This window comes from Oratosquilla oratoria, chromosome 11 (genome assembly GCF_046742065.1).
Source record: "Oratosquilla oratoria isolate Oo_2021 chromosome 11, ASM4674206v1, whole genome shotgun sequence".
Taxonomy (NCBI): domain Eukaryota; kingdom Metazoa; phylum Arthropoda; class Malacostraca; order Stomatopoda; family Squillidae; genus Oratosquilla; species Oratosquilla oratoria.
The window spans coordinates 70,065,808-70,085,882 of NC_134787.1; the positions used below are offsets into that span (position 1 = coordinate 70,065,808).

At 38.0% G+C, this 20,075-nt stretch overlaps 1 protein-coding gene across 1 annotated transcript in view; it reads left to right on the forward strand.

The window, feature by feature from the left end:
• The first annotated feature begins 5,203 nt into the window (after positions 1-5,203).
• LOC143029920 (zinc finger protein 830) overlaps positions 5,204-20,075 on the forward strand; it is a 48,919-nt gene continuing 34,047 nt past the window's right edge. The window contains exons 1-2 of the mRNA XM_076193124.1: positions 5,204-5,405; positions 13,538-13,776. Coding sequence (XP_076049239.1) covers positions 5,311-5,405; positions 13,538-13,776 — 334 coding nt within the window. The 5' untranslated portion in view covers positions 5,204-5,310. The remainder of the gene's footprint in view (positions 5,406-13,537; positions 13,777-20,075) is intronic.

A 20,075-nucleotide genomic window follows, 5' to 3' on the forward strand; every position in this document is an offset into this window, starting at 1 on the left:
CCCCCACCACCACAAGCTCCTCCATTACTATAAGCTACCTGACTACCACAAAACTCCCCACCACTGCAAGCTCCCCAATGATCATAAGTTACCCCCATCACCACAAACAACCCTACCACCAGAAGCTCCCCCACCACCACAAGATCTCCATCACCACCACCAACCTCCTCACTACTACAAGCTCCCATACAACAAGTTCTCCTATTACTAAAAGTTCTTACATCATCACAAGTTCCACTACCACCACAAGCTCCACCCCTCCCCAACTAAAACAAGCTCCCTTGTCACTACAATCTACCTGATCACCACAAGCAAACCCCCTACCACCACCAACACAAGGTACTTGTACCAATAATACTGATCAACAAAATTTATCAAAATACCTGCCCCACAAGCAAAAGGAGGTGAACTTGATAGAATTTTTTTCTGTTGATTTCAAATATGTTTTCAGAATTTTTCTATCAGGCATAGTTTTTCTGTGATAGCATATTAAATTTTAAACAATTATAACTAATAAATGAGGCTGATATTTCAATGAAACTTACCTTTGAAATGTAGAAATGTATGATTTTCAAGTGTATTTTGCTTCTGGGAGATCCCTTTTTAGTGTCCAACAGTAATCAGCCAACATTGAAGAGCTCCACTTCCCTTGATATCAGGTTTCCATGTTCAGAATGTCCTGGTGAAACCTCTCACCATGCTCATCACTGACAATTTGCAGGGAAAAAGTCTAAGTGAGAGTCTAGGAAGTGGATTTTAGGCTCATATTGCATCCCAAGGCCTTGTAGGATGTCAGTAACTCTTTTATGATTTCAGCTTTGTGATTCCCCAAAAACTCTGTGCAAACTTTCTTAAATGACAGCCATGCAGCTTTTTCAAGATCATTTAGCTCTTCATCAAAATTCTGGTTTCTCATCAGCTCCCTAATCTGTGGTCCAACAAAAATATCTTCTTTGATTTTTGCCTCACTTACTCTAGGAAACTTATTTTTCAAATATGTGAATCCCTTGCCAGTTCTATTCATACCCTTAACAAAAATTTTCATCAATCCTAGCTTAATATCCAAAGGAAGCAGATAAATCTTCTCTGAATCAACAAGAGGAGGATTGACAACATTCTTCTCCCCTGGGGTCAGAGACTGTTTTGGCCACACATTCTTTTCATAATGATTTTTTTTATCACAACTGTCCCACTCACAGAGAAAGCAACAAAACTTTGTGTAACCCAGTTGCATTCCAAGTAAAACTGCCACAACCTTTAGGTCACCACAGCTATTCCATTTACGTTTTTCATACTTATTTTTTTCCAATAGAAGCTTCATATTCTTCTATGTTTCCTCTATGTTAGCTGCATGGACCAGAGGAACAGAAGGAAATTTATTTCCATTGTGGAGCAAAACAGTTTTCAGACTCACTTTTGAAGAGTCAATAAACAAGCACCACTCATTCCTATCATATTTATAGTTAAGTTCCTCCACAACAGAATATACACCATCCTCAAGTGAGAAACTCTGTTCAAAATCACAATGTCGCTTATGATAAAAACTAACTTTGGATTCTTTCTGGAGAAGATTCCAGCCCTTTAACCTGGAAGCAAGAAATTCAAGTTGCTTTTTTGACAAGTTTCAATCCCGCAAAAGATCATTCAGATCTCCCTGACTCAATAAATGCTGTTCACTTGAAGAACTGATCAGCTGAAAGTGCATAACAAACTCACACAGTGTTGCCAACTGCTTGATTGAAATTTATCCCATGTAACACATGTAACCTAACATACCATAGAACACTGTGCATAACAATCTCACAGTGTTGCCAACTGCTTGATTGAAATTTATCCCATGTAACACATGTAACCTAACATACCATAAACACTGTGGGTGATGTAAAAAATTTGACATTATTTTTGGATTCTGCATGCAAAACATACAAGATACAGCCATTGTTTATCTTGGGGCAAATTCTTTGTTGACCAGTGCAATGCTTCTTGTCTATGTAAATGACAAGATGGAAGGTACAACAAACTATGCCAACATGTTTGTTGATGATGTAAAAATCAGGAGAAAACTGATAAATGAAGAGAACTGTAATTTTCTGCACAAAGATCTAGACACTATTGTTGTATGGAATCAAGAATGAGTATTGAATTTCGATATCAAAAAAGGCAAAGTACTGGAAATGGGAAATGAACCCATTACAAAAACAAAAGGAAAGATTTGTGTTGATAAAAGATAAGCTGTTACCAGACAGGTATATCAGCAGCATTGTGGGAGAAACATACAGACTGCTGTAGAAGATTAAAGTGGCTCTTCACTACATGGATAATTGAAACTCTGATCCATCCAAGACTGGAATATGATCCAGTAGTATTTTCCCCACATAGATCAAGAAAATGCAAAGGGCAAAAATCAAACTGGTCCCCAACCTGGCAGATAATCCACATGAGAAAAATTTAAAGCACTGGGTCTGCAAACTTTAAAGAAAAGAGGTGATGTGATTACAGAATTCTGTCACCAAAAGGAATAGATTACATTGACAGAAGAAATCTCTTGATACTCACACAGATACTCACAGAAGGGTTCCGGAAGAGGCTATTGAGCCTGTGACTCCGGCTCTAAATGACTAATACTTAGGTCATCTGTGGTCTAGTGGTCACTGTGGTTGATTACGGATGAGAGGGCTTTAACAGGTCATGAGAACAAATTAAGGAAGACTACATGTCTACAAGAAGTGAAGAAATACATCTTTCCATATGAATGTATAAATATTTGGAATAACTTAGGATATAGCCAAGCTGGAAAAGTACATAAATTCAAATAAAAATATGATAATTGGAAATCAAGGATATAGATTACATTGGAAATTTACACAAATTTAAGTCTTGGTATGATAAACCGGAGAGAGGAATAAAGGACCCAAAGAGCATTTCTCCTTTCCTGTATACTAATACAGATAAATACAAGCTCCCCCAACCATAAACCTTCCCTCAACCACAGAATCTCCCCACTACAAGCTCCCTCATCACCAATCTCTCTCACCACCAAAGTTCCATCACCCCACCACAAGCTTGCCACTGCTATCACAAAATCCCCACCACCACAAGTGCATGCCAAACTTCAGCACTTACATCAGATGTTAGTTAACAATGGTTACTCTAACACAGATTTTGATCAAATTACTAAATACCTGCTAGACCATCATACCTCTGAATACTCTTCGTGTCAGCAAAACAAAATCATAGTTTACTACCAAAATATTTATAGCAATTTGTACCGGGATGATGAAAAACTTATTAAAGACACTGTCTTCAGAAATTACAAACTGGTGGATGACAGCCATGTCTTCTGAATGGTGATTTTTTTTAGGAACCACCGCACTTGCTCCTTAGTGCTGAAAAATTATTTGTCTGGCAAGTCTGGGACTGTGTCAAAAACTAATGTTGTGTACAGATTTAATTGTAATTATGGAGACTGCATGCTCTACAAATGTGCATACATTGGGTTTACATATGTAGTCTCAGCTGTCGCCTAACGCTCCAACTCCAACAGGGAGTGATTAAAAATCATTTTCAGCACAAGCACCAATCTACCCTTGATAAACCAACCATTGTTAACAACACTGAAGTAGTTACACAATGTCTTTGTAACAGCACTTATTAACATCACCTGTAGTTAGAGAATACCCAGTCCACAATGGGTAAAATTTTACTTTCGACCTTTGTTGGAATATAGCAATACAAAATTAAATAGTAATTTTGTAAATTAAAATGTATGAACGTAATATGCAATTTTGTGTGCGGAAATGAAAATAAAAATAGTTGCTAAAACAGATTTCATAATAACGAAGTCGTGTACTACGAATGGTACGCCATGTTTGTTATGGTAGATTCCGACGTCGGAGAAATGAAAGGACGATAAATTTGTCTAAACTAAAGTAAACTAAATTAACCTAACCTAACCTAACCGGTAAAATTTTACTTTCGACCATTGGAGGAATATAGCCATACAAAAGCTGAGAGAGTGGTTGAAAAGCCCGCCAACGTCTCTCACGACGACGACGACGAGGACCAGCCGGATGATATCTAATTTGCAGGTAATGATTTATTAAACACAGGTTAGGTTAGGTTAGTTTAGTTTAGTTTAGACAAATTTATCGTCCTTTCATTTCTCCGAGGTCGGCATCTACCATAACAAACATGGCGTACCATTCGTCGTACACGACTTCGTTACTTAAGAAATCTGTTTTAGCAACTATTTTTATTTTCATTTCCGCACACAAAATTGCATATTACGTTCATACATTTTAATTTACAAAATTACTATTTAATTTTGTATTGCTATATTCCAACAAAGGTCGAAAGTAAAATTTTACCCCACAATGTGAAAGCCATCATCAGACAGTGACTGGACTGGACAGACGACAGCATGACATCTGTACCATATCCTAGAATCTTTATTCGTTAGTAGATATGCTAGTAGCTAGGCTTTTTATTTCCGCCAAGAAAATTGCATACTAAATTCATGCTTTTAATTTACAAAATATTTAATTTTCTAGTGCTATATCGCATAGGTGTGCACAATTAAAATACCCATTTTCATTTTGTAAATACCTGAATTTTGGCCACATGGCTTATATCACCTTTTGCTGTAATGAATTAACTAAATCATGGTATTGAGCCTGTGCACAAAGCATACTGCAGGACAGCCTCTAACTCTGCCAAAGCAAATAACCCTCCTGAAAGAGTCGGTTCGATCTGGCGGAAGCGGTGGATCACCACAGGTTCAGGAATTCTAAGATGTACAGAATCATATTTAATCACAAGAGTTGTTCTGTGGCCCAGTCAAATATAGAATTCGTGATGTCCTATCTATGAAAGTGAACATACCAAAACCATAATAAACTAACTTCAAAAGCAAGTAACAAAATTGTTTTTAGTCAAGTGATTCCATATGCATTTGCAATGACGAACAGTAGCTGTCAGTCAACACCGCTAACGACATGTTTGTGTTTACATCCATATATTTTTCGTCTTGACATTGTGCTACAATCCTGAACAAACTGTTGCATTTATAGTATAATATTATTTCTGGTGCTTTTATTATATTTTAATGCAATATGAAATACTATTTTCCTTTATTTTTCCAGTTTTTTGTAACTATGTGGATGTTTTCCTTGTGGTATTTATTTACTTATGATACTTTTTACAGCTACTTCCTTGTAGAATCGTTTGTTTACAAATGATCTGAAACTGAATGTAAGGATTGGTCTGCTGTCGAAGGTTTGGATTGATTGCTCCAAGACGGAATTTACCATTATGTCAAGCAAAAGCAATGATAGCGTGAAGCAACTTATGCTTGCACAGAAGAAACAGTCACATTCTAATAAACAGATAGATTCACCATATGCCAAGTATCCTTTATTATAATTTACTTGTATGTAGGTCCGTCAACTTAGTTAGTAGGGAAATATCAATATGTTTATATTTTTCTGTGCCAACTAACCTATTATATATTTAATAGGCTGATCTATTATTATTGGTTTTGCATGAGAACATGTTATAGAATCATCACCTATAGCAATAGTCCAAGATTTTAGGAAAATATAAAATGTTTTTCGTGGTAAGTTTCTCAATTTACGGTCTGAAGTGATTAGAAGCAGTGCTATTTACTTACTTGGATTTACTTCGAGATGTCTAGAAGACATCTTCACAGCCACGGTGATCCGCCACTGTTACCATTCCTGGCGTCCAATTCCGTTAAGGCCACCTGGTCTGGTATGGTGTTTGTTGACTGGCATTCGGCAGTGTAGCCTGGTACTGCTGAAAGGAACTTATCCAGTCCAGCCTTGAGTCTGTCTACTGTTCAGTTGGTGATATCTCTTATATCCCTCGGGAGGGCATTAAAGATCTTTGGACCCACCCTCATGGCTCAGGCTATTCGCTAGCAGGGCTTTGATCCTTTCAGGAGCTCTGGTTGGTATGGTTTTTCTTGTTATTTTCCTCCCTGATCTTTCATTTCTGTAAGGCTGCAGGGAATGGGGTGCTGGATTAGGTACCTTTCCTTCAATTACCTTCCACATGTAGATGGCACGATACCGGTCTTTTCTTCATTGTTGAGAGTAGAGCCCCAACTTTTTGAGATGTTCCCAGTAGTTTAAATCCCACATCCCTCTGATTTGTTTGGTGTAGGACCATTGGACAGCCTCCAGCTGCTGAATTTCTCCCCGTTTGTGATGGGACCACAGCTGGCTACAGTCGTCTAAGAGTGGCTGTATCATGGTGTACCAAAGGGTCAACATTATTTTGGGTTCCTTGGTAGAGAAGGTTCTGAGTACCCAATCTGTCATCCCTCTTGCTCTTCTCACCGTGTCGGCTATGTGGTGATGAAAGGTGCAGTCTTCTCTTAGATGTACCCCCAGGCATTTGGCAGTCTGTAGTACACTGATTTCATGGCCTCCTTCTGTGATTAGTTTTGTGTTAGTTTTTATTTCTTGATGTTAGCCATGTCGCAGTATTTCAAACTTTTCTTCATTGAAGACTGTATTATTTCATGAGGCCCAGACATAGACAGTATCTAGATCTCTTTGGAGGTTAGGTACATCTTCGGTACTTGTGATTGGTAAGCTCAAGCTGGTGTCATCAGCAAATGAGGAGAGGCTAGAGCCATTCACTCCCTCATTTATGTCCTCCATATAGTTCAGATATAGGAGTGGGCCCAATACAGAGCCTTGAGGTCCACCGCTGATCATTTGTGCTTTTTGTGATTTGGTCCCTCTTACCGAGACTGTCTGTAGGCGTCTTGTGAGAAATACATGAATCCACACACACCCAATTTCCCTGTGATGCCAAGGTCCTTGAGTTTGTGTAATAGTATGCCATGGTCCACCTTATCAAAGGCCTTCCCAAAATCAAGGGACACTACATCTACATTCTTTTCCTCAGCTAGGTTGTGTAGGACCCAGTTGTGATGAGCCAGAAGCTTTGATAAGCAGGATCTTCCTTTTCTGAAGACGTGCTGGTTGTCATTGAATAGCTGGTTGTCCTCCATGTATTTCACTATTCTATTGTGGACATTCTTTTCAAAGATTTTGATCAGGTGTAATGTCAGAGCAACTGGCCTATAGTGTTTAGAGGTGCATCTATCCCCACCCTTGTATATTGGGGATATTGTGGCAGTTTTGAGGAGCTCCGGGATTACTCCTGTGTCTAGGGACCTTCTCCATAGTCTGAGCAGTGGTTTTGCCAGGGAGTTTCTACAGTTCAGGAGTAGCATGGCTGGTACTCCATCAGGTCCAGCAGCTGCATTTGGCTTTAGTTCTTTTATTGCTGATTTTATGTCTTCCTCTGTAAAGTCGAAGTTGGTGATTTGCCGCTGGTTAGGACTCTCCGCAAAAAATTCTCCTGGGTTGTGTACAATTTTGTGCTGACATGGGGAGCTAAAGACACTGTTATATTGCTGCAATAGTAGGTCACAGGTTGCAGTAGGATCCTTTTCTATGATGATCCCTCTGGCATTTTTCAGCGGACCAATTTGTGTCTGTTTTGGAGTATCTTTTGCTGTAACTGAAAAAGTATTTGGGGTTATTCTTGATCTTATTTACTGCTGCCTATGCTATGAAGTGTTTTTAACCATTGACAGTGAGAAAATAGAAAATCACAAAGCTCTCTTCATTAACAAATTAGATGATACTAAATTTCAAGCACTTCAGTACCAGGTCCAGATTTTATCCCATCAGCTTAAAGAGTCACAAGAAAAACAGGATATATGAAGAAAATAAAGCAATAGAGGCGATGGAAATAAATCCCAAATATTTTCATGCATATGCACAAAAGAAATTGAAGACATGGGTTAAAATTGGTCCACTTGAAAAGGATAATGGTGAACGAATGAATGACCCAACCATGATTGCAGATATGCTGGAAAAATAGTACAAAAGTGTGTTTAGTGTACCAGTACCTGAAGAAATGGTAAGAAATCCTGCAGATTTCTTTGAAATGGATGGGATGAACAAATGTTTTTTAAATGACATAGAATTTACATCTGAGGACATTATAGAGGCCATCAATGAACTCAACCCAAACTCAGCAGCAGGCCCAGACAACTTACCTGCAGTGTTCTTAAAGAAATGTAAAAAGGTGATAGCTACTCCGATCAGTATAATATGGAGAAAATCACTAGAGAAAGGTGCCATACAATCAGCACTTAAAGAAGCCCTAGTTACCCCCATTTTCAAAGGAGGTTCAAGGGGTATGGTCTCCAATTACAGGCCTGTTTGCCTCACCTCCCACATCATCAAGGTGTTTGAGAGGGTGGTTTGGAAGTCCATAGTAAATTTCTTGGAAAGGACTGGCCAGTTCAACCTGGGCCAGCATGGCTTTCACAATGGTAGATCATGCCTCTCTCAACTTCTGGACCATTATGCAAATGTACTCAAGAAAGTAGCATGTGGGGAGAACATAGATGTAATGTACCTGGACTTTGTGAAAGCATTTGATAAGGTGGATCATGGGATCTTGCTACACAAAGTAAAAAAGTGTGGCATTAATGGTAAGCTCGGTATTTGGCTCAGAGACTTTCTTCATAATAGAAAACAGAAAGTGATAGTGGGAGGCACACACTAAAGACCTGACAGTGATCAATGGAGTACCACAAGGTTCAGTGCTTGACCTACTTTTATTCCTAATCATGATCAGTGACATAGACAAAGATATAGCTGACTCAAAGGTGACATCATTCACGGATGACACTAGAATATCCTGAGCAATATGTACTGTAGAGGATGCAGAAAATTTGCAAAAAGACCTAAAGATACTTTGTGAGTGGTCAGGTGTCAATAACATGAAATTTAACCACAATAAATTTGAAGTGTTGAAATATGGTCTAAACATGCATCGCAAAAATTTTATATACAAAGTGGGAGAGCAAATAATAGAAGAAAAAGAGTCACTCAAAGACCTGGGAGTTTGGGTGAGCAGTGATTGTAATTTCAAAGAACACACAGCCCTAACTGCAAAGTTTGGTAGAAGAATGAGTGGTGACACCTACGAACCTTCAAAACCCAAGCACCAGAGCACCTGTTACTTCTATGGAAGACCCTCATGGTGTCAAAGGTGGAGTATGCCTGCCAGCTATGGTCACCACATAAGATCAATGAGATCCAAGAGCTGGAACAGGTTCAAAGAGTGTTTGTCAAGAGGATTGACAAAGACTCAAACAACTACTGGGAGAGACTGAAAAACCTCCAATTATAGTCTCTCCAAAGACACAGAGAGCGTTACATCATTCTATATGCCTTGAAGATACTTGAGGGCACTGTACCAAACCCATCCCCAGGGGAGTTCACTGCACAACACCATCCCAGATTTGGTAGGACCTGTGCAAGGAAAGCTGTAAGCAGTTACTCTCAATGCATAAAAACAATCTAGGCAGAGAGCTTTTTCGGTGCTGGACCACGTCTCTTCAATTGTCTACCCAGAGACATAAGAGACCTAAAAGGAGTCAGCACCGAGGCTTTCAAGAGGAGGCTAGACAAGTTTTTGACATCATTACCCAATGAGCCTCCCATACCACACGGCCCAACTTTATGGGGAGCTGGATCAAACTCCATCATTGATCAGCTTCAATACCTGAAGTGCGAACAGAGGTGTGGAAGTGATGGGTCCCCAGACTATGGTTGTCATGATTAAGACGACTTCTGGTAGACTCAAGAATGGATATATTCCTGAACTGATGAAGGTGGATACTAATGTACCAGTTTAAAAGAAAGGAAGGTAAAGTTTTAGAAGTGCACACCTATAAGATATAGTAATAGAAAATTAAATAATATTTTTGTAAATTATAATATGTTAATATCATATACATTATTCTTGGCAGAAACCAATAGTAGAAACAGTTGCTAAAAGTTAATAACACACAAACATAGCCACTTTGACTACTTGAGACACTACATTTGTTGTGGTAGAGATGGATGTTGAAGAAATTAAAGTATGCTAAATTTGTATATTCTAACCCAACTTTACCTAACGTAACCTACCTACCAACCTAACCTAACCAAACCAAACCAAACCAAACCAAACCAAACCTGCCTACCTAACCTAACCTGCATTTAGTAATGTGGTACCTGTAATTCTAGAGGTCACCAGGCTGTTGTTGTTGTCTCCGACCTCTGAATTTAACAAAACAAAGATGGCATCTAAAGGAATCTATGCAACTTCATTTGTTTGTTTATAGCTTTTAGCAAGTTTCTATTATTGATTTCTGCCAAGAATAATGTATATTATGTTGATGTATTATAATTTGCAAAATTATTATCTAATTTTCTATTACTATATCATGTAGGTGTGCATTTCTAAAAAAAAATACCAATAGAAATAAGGAAATGCCTACAAATTATTGCCTTGGCCAATTGCATCACTGCCCTGTATCTTTAGCACCACACATAGGCCTATGTGAATTCTTTGTGAGTGTTGTGAAAGAGAATGATGGAGAGGGAGGTACAGGGCAGATGCAGGCGAGGGAGACCCAAGCTGCATTGGAAGGATGGAAGGACAGACTGAGAGAGGATCTTAAGGAGAAATAGCTGGAGGAGGAGCAGGTGATGGACTGAAACCAGTGGAAATGACTAGCAAGGAATGGCGACCCCATATGAAAATGGGAAATGTCAACAGGAAAAGAAGAAGTTGTGAAAAACTTCTTGGTTACACACATGAAAGGCAAGGATCTTGTAATTTGAGTATAGGATGGCTTCTCATGGGATAGATCATAATAGTACACCCTTCTCATCACTGAGACTTATGCTGTATACCTGGATTTTAGTCTTGCATTGGGTAGAGTGGACCATGTGGTACTATTGCACAAACTTTGTGATTTTAGATATCAAGTGGAATCATAGATTGTCGCATTCTCAATGTTAAGGATCTATTTATCAAAATCTAAGGATATGAAAATAGTATGAGCAATATATTTACCTCTATTCTGTAAGGAACCATGCTGAAACCAGTGCTTTCCATAGTCTTATGCCTCATATCAATGCCAATAAAACATGTAACACAATAAGTTTTACTGATGGCACAAACATCTTCAAAAGAACACTCTCCTTTTAATATAGATCTTTTACAAGAAGACTTGGAAAAAGTGTAAAAATGGGATAGTACCAATAATATGAAATTCAATGGAGGCAAGTTTCAATCTATTAAATTATCATTATGGTTTGATTTCAGAGAGCATGATCAATCAATCTGTTGCCCCATGGCTCTCTTGACAGTATGATTAGCAGATAGAATCATAAGCTGGCATTCGAAAGATCCTTCCAGTAGCTCTATGGATGCTGGAGTGTATGACATTAGGGGACTACTCTGATGACAACTAAAGGCCATCTTGTATGTTATGAGTCTCAATAGTTTTTTATCACATCTTGCACTGAAAGAATACAAATACATTCATGCCTAAATTTGATCATAAAGGGACCAGTGACAGGTATTTGTTAGTAGTGGTGCTGTAAAATGGACAATGGAGAGAGTCCTCTCTCTACTACCCATTTTCAAATTCTGTCAATCCCCTCACCTCCATCTGAAGTTAGGCCTGACCCTCATTCTCTAGATGAAGCTCAATATCTTTCTATGTCATCTTCAACTGTATTTTTCCACCTTGTAAAGAAAGATGACAACCAGTGACTGCTCCCCTCCTCTTACTAAAACAACACTGATTAGTTCAAAGTCTCTACTCAGAGATGGGAAGGTCCAAGGACCATTGCAACCACTGAGGAGTTGCAAATTTCTAGTCATTGAAACTTAAGCCAATGACTATTATACTGTAATTTGATAAGAAACACCTAAAAAAAAAATTGATTTACTTGTTACATGCTAGTTAGTATTTACTCTTTAATTCTGGTTGTTACCAACCTATTTTCTTCATAGTTGTGGGATCCAAAGGGGTCAAGTGTTAACCTTTTCTTAGAACATTCTAAATTTTTCCATCTTTATCTTCTGGTTCCAATTTCTCTCTCTGTCTCTCTCTCTTGCTCTGTCTTTGTCTCTCTGTCTCTCTTGCTCTGTCTCTCTATCTCTCTCTCTGTCTCTCTCTCTCTCTCTCTCTCTCTGTCTCTCTCCTCTCTCTGTCTCTCTCTCTCTGTTTCTCTCCATCTCTCTATCTCTGCCTCTCTCTCTCTGTCTCTCTATCTCTCTCTCTCTCTCTCTCTCTCTCTCTCTCTCTCTGTCTCTCTCCTCTCTCTGTCTCTCTCTCTCTCTGTCTCTCCTCTCTCTCTCTGTCTCTCCTCTCTCTCTCTGTCTCTCCTCTCTCTGTCTCTCCTCTCTCTGTCTCTCCTCTCTCTGTCTCTCCTCTCTCTGTCTCTCCTCTCTCTGTCTCTCCTCTCTCTCTCTGTCTCTCCTCTCTCTGTCTCTCCTCTCTCTGTCTCTCCTCTCTCTCTGTCTCTCCTCTCTCTCTGTCTCTCTCTGTCTCTCCTCTCTCTCTGTCTCTCCTCTCTCTCTCTGTCTCTCCTCTCTCTCTGTCTCTCCTCTCTCTCTGTCTCTCCTCTCTCTCTGTCTCTCCTCTCTCTCTGTCTCTCCTCTCTCTCTGTCTCTCCTCTCTCTCTGTCTCTCCTCTCTCTCTGTCTCTCCTCTCTCTCTCTGTCTCTCCTCTCTCTCTCTGTCTCTCCTCTCTCTGTCTCTCCTCTCTCTCTCTGTCTCTCCTCTCTCTCTGTCTCTCCTCTCTGTCTCTCCTCTCTCTCTGTCTCTCCTCTCTCTCTGTCTCTCCTCTCTCTCTGTCTCTCCTCTCTCTCTCTCTCTCTCTCTCCTCTCTCTCTCTCTCTCTCTCTCTCTCTCCTCTCTCTCTCTCTCCTCTCTCTCTCTCTCTCTCTCTCTCTCTCTCTCTCTCTCTCTCTCTCTCTCTATCTCTCTCTCTCACAAGTGTAAGAAATACAGTTCAAGTTAAGAGAAAGATGTCTTGGACCCAGTCTGGCTGCATGAAAATGGGCATCTTTCCTGTCCATCTTGCAGGATCACTGCATGAAGGTACCCATCATTTTGGTCCTTGTTCCCTTAGTGATTGATATATTTTTACAACAAGAATCAGTGAGATATAATCTGTCCAAACAAAAACAGTTTGGGGTTAAATACTTAATTCTTATAAATATTATATACATCCTTGGAGGAAGATATTACTAATATTTCTAGCCACTGACCAGACCTCCAGTATCAGCCTTGGAATCTGTAACAGTGCTATATTTTCATTTATACAAGTATGTACGTTTTGCCTCTATTAATAAGCACTACAGTGGCTAGAGATGTAGGAGGTATATATCTTTGAATCATTGATTTCCAACATGAATTACCTGTTTATGAACCAATGGTCCTTTTCATTTTGTAAATGTTCACCTTGAAGAAATATACTTACTACAGCTACAAGTATACACCAATCACTATTAATTATATGTGAAACCATTTGTATGGTACCTATGTGGTCACTTTCACAAGAAGTATAAATTGTTACATTCAGGTTTTGTTAGGATATGTAATGCATTTTATAGTTCCTTAAAGTATTGTCCAGATATAACAGTAGAGGCCAACTTATGTGCATTGTGTGTGGAGTGCCAGTGAAAAGTGCAATCGTTTGGCAGGCACATATCAACAAGCGAAGTCATCTAGAGAACTTTGTCAAACTTAAACAAAAGCAGCAGCAACTAAATAATTTGCCTCAACAAAGCTCACAGAGTACATCAGGAGTGAAACGACCACTTTCACCTTCAAATGAAGACAAAGCCTTAGTCAAAAAGAGCAAACCCAAAGGTAGATATATATATATATATATGTGTGTGTGAATCAGTGAATTCATTGTCCCTGGTCTCTATTGCAGAAGACTCACGACCTTTAGGTAACTGACAACAGCCTCCAGGTAGGTCCACAAGTCACTAAGGGAGGATATATTGTGTCATTCTGTACAGATTGTTAGCATGGGGCATTATAGTATGAGGTGTTCATTGTTCTCTATGTGTTGGTTGCATCTGGGTCACTTTTAATGTACCAGGCTTATTTTGTGCTGATACAGTTTTAATGTTGAATGGTGTCCTGAGCACAGTAAGCCAGTGTGGTTAACATATGTGGGATGAAATTTTTTTTTGTAAGGGGCTTATGTTTGTGGGATTATTTTTGGTGTATTGAGTTTGGTGGTCTGACTTGAAAGACTTATTTGGTGATCTGAGTGTATGTTTTGAGAGGTAAAGTTGTAGTGCAAAATTAGCATCTTTCCTCTATGAGTAGAGATTTTACTCATCGACAAATGATGTTGCATTCTGTTTGGTGGTGCTTTTGAGATGGACTGTGAGGGGTGTGTGGTGTTAAGAGCTCTGGCAAAGAACTGAGTTCCTGTCATTTTCATGTGATGTTCTATGAGAAGTATTTTGGTTTCTGTGTGCAGGTGTCCCATAGGGATGGTTTTGGTACATCTTGTTACTACTCGTAGTGTTCTATTCTGTAAAAATTGTAATTAGTTTGTGTTCATCTAACTGATTGTTGGTTACCATGCTGTAGAGGCGTAGTTGAGGGTATTGACTGCATGATAACGTGCAGCCAGTGTTTTAGGGACTGTGTTGGAACACCCCTATGAACCAGAACCTCACATCATTTGTCTATGAGTGAAATCTCTACTCATAAAAGAAAAATGCTACTTTTGTACTACAACTATCCCTCCTTTATGCTGGTTTCTTGAAAATATCCTTTACCACTTCTATGACTCTATCTCTTCCTGTCCTCTTTCTCCATTTTCCCCAAGCCATGTTTTTTGGCTTTTTTTAGCAATCTCTACCTTGTTTCCACTTCTTCCATCCACTAATTTTTGACACATATTTGTTTACTCCAAGCTTATAAACATAAAGAAAGATTTCCCATTTCCTCATTGTTCCAGTGATGTTCATGAATTCATCCTAGTCTGCATCTTCAAATAATTTCTTTAAGCCTGAATAGTCTGCCTTGCCTGTGAAATTCATTCCTTGGCTCTAGTTCTTCATCTGTTAACTGAAAATCACTTGTTACATGGTCACTTTTTCCTATGGTGTAAAGGTATTTCAACCTGGTGAGAATGTCAACTCTCCACTTACCTGGATGACTTCTACCCATTGGGTCACTGTCTTCATTGGTGTATTTAACAGGGTATTTCCTCAGGAATCTGTCTTGCTGTTTGCTTCCCACTCCTCCCAGTTGACCTTACTGCAATTAAAATCTCTATCTAGGACTGTACATACACACACACACATTGGATACTGAAAGAATGCATAGAGAAGTTAACAGATAAAATATACAATATAATCAAATGCTTGCTCAAAGAAGGAAAGGTACCACAAGACTGGAAAAATGTAATTATTGTACCAATATATAAAGGAGGAAACAAGGAAAATCCAACTAACTACAGACAGCAAAAATATGTGAAAAAGTTATCAAAAGTAAATGGGTTAAACTGTACTGAATCCAAATAAATTTGGATTTAGATAAGGAAGATCATGTACAACAAACCTGATCTGCTTCTATTTGAGACTAATAGAAATAATACAAGAGAGGGATGGATGGGCAGACTGTGCCTATCTAGACCTACAAAAAAGCATTTGATAAGGTACCACACAAGAAATTAATAAGAAAAATAGAATCGATAGGTGGCATTGGAGGAAAATTATTGGAGTGGATGGAAGACTTCCTGACTGGGAGGAAAATGAGGGTAGTAATTAGAGATAAATACTCAAAAGAAATGATAGGTGGTGTCCTGCAAGGTTCGTTGTTGGCTCCAATCATATTTGCCGCATATGTAAACAACATTGATGAAGGAGTAGAGTGTCATGAATTTCTTGACAGATGACGCAAAAGATACTAAAGAAAGTAAGAACAGAGGAGGATTGTGAATCATTACAGTCAGACCTGGACAAAATCTGGAAATGGACTCAAAAGTGGGAAGTGAACTTCAATATCTAGAAATGTAGTATAATGGAGTTTGGAAAAAGTAAAGACAGAATATAGAAAAATTATAAAATTGGTGAAGAAGTAAAAAAAGTAAACTCAGAAAGAGACCTTGGAGTAATAATCAGCAAAGACATGACACCGGACAAATATATCAACAAAATAGTTGGAGAAACATTCAACCTATTAAGGTCAATGAAAGTAGCATTTGACTGGATGGAGAAATTATTAAGAAAATATTAGTTACATTAATAAGACCAAAACGTGAGTACACAGCAACACTATGGACACCCAGTACTAAAAAGAATATAAAGAAATCAGAAAGAATACAAAGAGCAATGACAAAGTTGGCACCAGCTCTTTCCAAATTAACATAGGAATAAAGATGATCTAAATTGGAATTACCAACACCACCACTGGAGCAGAGAAGAGAAAGAGGAGATCTACTGACTATAGAATCATGAAAGGAATGGAAATCCTTGATAGGAATGATTTACTAAAATGGAACAATGAAAAAACAAGAGGACACAAAAAAAAAAAAAAAAGCATAACAATAGAAGAGGTCTGAAAAAAATAGCTTCCCACTCAGAGTGGGGAATTGGAGAAAAAAAGGTTAAGAACCCCTGATCTATAGAATTATGAAAAGGATGGAAATCCTTGACAGGGATGACCTACTTAAATGGGACAGAAGAAATACAAGAGGACACAAGAAGAAACTTAAGAAAGACAGTTACAGAAGAGATCTGAAAAAAAAACAGCTTTCCACACAGAGTAATAGATACATGGAACAAATTGAAAGAGGAAACAGTGAGTGCTAAAACTATACATGATTTTAAGAAAGAACTGGATGCGGAAAGATACAACAGTGGGTCACTACGAGCATAGCTCTCCTGGAAAATACAACTAGGTAAATACACACACACACACACACACATCAGTCGAAGTGACAACGAAGTTTGGGCTCCAGAAAAATCTACAATTTTTGTGGATCTCAACAATGAGGGAGTATCTGTGTTGTATTAATAGGGAAGGGGAAAGCTCATGGTGACAAAAATTTATAAAGAAGGGGTGGAAAAGTACAGGCACTCCTCATTTAACGACCTACTCGGTTAATGACAACTCGGAGTAACGGCGGGCTTTATGACAGACCAATATTCGTTTAACGTAAATCTCCAGAAGTTACGACGTCATGTACGATAATTAAGTTGGCTGAGGCAAATTTGTATGATGTTATAAATGAACTTATTTGGTGAATATTAGCTGTGAGGTAAAGTGTTCTGAAGCTTAGGTCTACATTACCGTCCTGCAAGCTGGAAAAACTACCTGGGGTATAATATATACCGGTAGTGGTAAATTTTTAGTTTCGACCAAGGGCGCAATATAGGAATAGAAAATTAATTATTAATTTTGTAAATTATAATGTATCAACGTAATATGCAATTTTGTGAGCGGAAATAAAAAAAAGGTGCTAAAACAAATTTCGTAAGTAACGAAGTCATGTCATGTCGGACGAATGGTACACCATGTTTGTTATGATAGATGCCGATGTCGAGGAAATGAAAGGATGATAAATTCGCCTAACCTAAACTAAACTAACCTAACCTGTGATTGATAAATCATTACCTGCAAATTAAATGTCATCCGGCTCGTCCTCGTTGTCGTTGTCGTGAGAGATGTTGGCAGACGACAAGATGGCGTCGTTCATTAGCATATTTTCTCGTAGCATGGTATTTTTTACTTTCATTTCCGCCCACAAAATTGCATATTTCGTTGATACATTTTAATTTACAAAATTAATAATTAATTTTCTATTACTATATTGCGCCCATGGTCGAAACTAAAAAAATACCCCGGTATTCAATATGGAATGTCAGCATACGCGGATTTGGTCATATACGGTAATTTCAGGAACCTAACCACCGTAAATAAACAGTAAATAAAGATTTAATGTACTGTATAAAAGAGGGAAATACACGAAAATAAAGATACATGTATTGCTGGACATTGTACATACAGTACATGTACGTATATGTATACACTTTCGCTTAACGACCAATTCGGTTAACAACGGCGTGCTGGTCCCAATTGTCGTCGTTAAACGAGGAGTAGTTGTATGTTCCAAGACAAAAACAAGAAAAAGAATATGTAAAGTGTTGGTACAACAAAAGATGTAGGGAGTTAAAAGACAAAAGGGATAAAGCTTGGATAAAATGAAAAAAAAAGACGAAAGACCTGAAAAATGGAAAACATATACTAGTTATAGAAATGAATATGTACAAGTGTGCAGAGAAGAAAAGAAAATATGAAAAAGATATCATAGAAAAATGTAAAGATCAACCAAAACGATTTTACAGATTTGTAAACAACAAACTGAAAAACAAACAAGAATTAGAGAAACTAAGACAAGGAGTTGAATACGCAGAGGAAATAGGAATGGCAGAAATTATGAACAAGCATTTTAAACCGGTGTTTATGAGGGAGAACATACAACCTAGAGATATTGAGTGGGAGGAGAACGTCCCCCCTATGAAAGAGATGGAAGTAACAAGGAATGAAATAATGAATCACTTGAGTATTCTCGATGTTGGAAAATTTCATAGACCAGATGAAATGGCAAACTGGATTTTGAGAGAATGCAGGAATGAACTATCAGACAAAATACATAGTCTAATAAACAGTTCATTGAAAGAAGGAAAATTTCCAAAAGATTGGAAAAGAGCAAATATAGTACCAATATATAAAGGGGGAAACAAGGAAGACCCTACTAACTGTAGACTGGTCTCTCTTACAAGTATGAAAGAAAAATTTGTGAAAGAATTATCAAGAGTACATGGGTAAGGCATTTGGAAAAAAACAATGCACTAAATCCAAGGCAATTTAGATTTAGACAAGGATGATCATGTGTCACAAACTTAGTGTGTTTCTATTCAAGGTTAATAGATGTAATGCAAGAAAAAGATGGATGGGCTGATTATGCATTTCTAGACCTGAAAAAAGCTTTTGATAAGGTGCCACATAAGAAATTGCTAAAGAAATTAGAAACTACAGGAGGAATACAGGGCAAACTGCTGAAGTGGATGGAAGACTTCTTGCATAAAAGAAAAATGAGAGTGGTGATAAGAGACACTAATTGGGATGAAGTGATTAGTGGAGTTCCACAAGGAACAGTTCTGGCCCCAATAATGTGTGCTATATATATCTCTAAGTTGTATGTTCTCTCTCATAAACACCGATTTTAAAATGCTTGTTCATAATTTCTGCCATTTCTATTTCCTCTGTGTATTCAATTCCTTGTCATAGTTTCTCTAATTCTTGTTTGTTTTTCAGTTTGTTGTTTACAAATCTGTAGAATAGTTTGGGTTGGTCTTTACATTTTTCTATGATATCTTTTTTGCATTTTCTCTTTTCTTCTCTGCACACTTATACATATTCATTTCTATAACTAGTATATATTTTCCATTTATCAGGTCTTTCGTCTTTTTTCCATTTTATCCAAGCTTTATCTCTTTTGTCTTTTAACTCCCTACATCTTTTGTTGTACCAACACTTTACATATCCTTTTTCTTGTTTTTGTCTTGGAACATAGTTTTCAACTCCTATATAAATTTTTGTCAAAATATTCCATTTCTCTTCTACTGTTGTTTCCTCCATGTGTATCCTTTCCCAGTCTGCTTTTTGAAAGAATTTTTCTTATTTTATTAAAAAAAAAAATTCCATACATCAATCTTCCCTTTCTATATTGTTCATTTTTTTCCATGTATTTTTCCTCATTTAGTTCCAGTTCAACCAATATGTGGTCACTTTTACATATTGGTGTCTCATATTCAATCTTGTCCACTATTTCGGGTTCTGATGTGATTATTAGGTCCAGTCTCGATGGTTCTTCCTCTTTTCTATACCTAGTATTCTCTTGTATCCGTCGTGTCATTGTATGTTCTATAATCATATCAAGTAGTACATTTGCCCTTGTGTTCTTTCTCCTCCCACGAAGCCATTTTAGGAGGCACATCATTTACTACAAACTTCCTGCTCTTCCTATCCCTGTCCTCCACTTCCATCATAATCATCTCTATTCTTTCCATATGTGACATTCCTCACATTTATATACTTCTGAGTCAGGAACATACTCCACCCCCTTGTTTTAC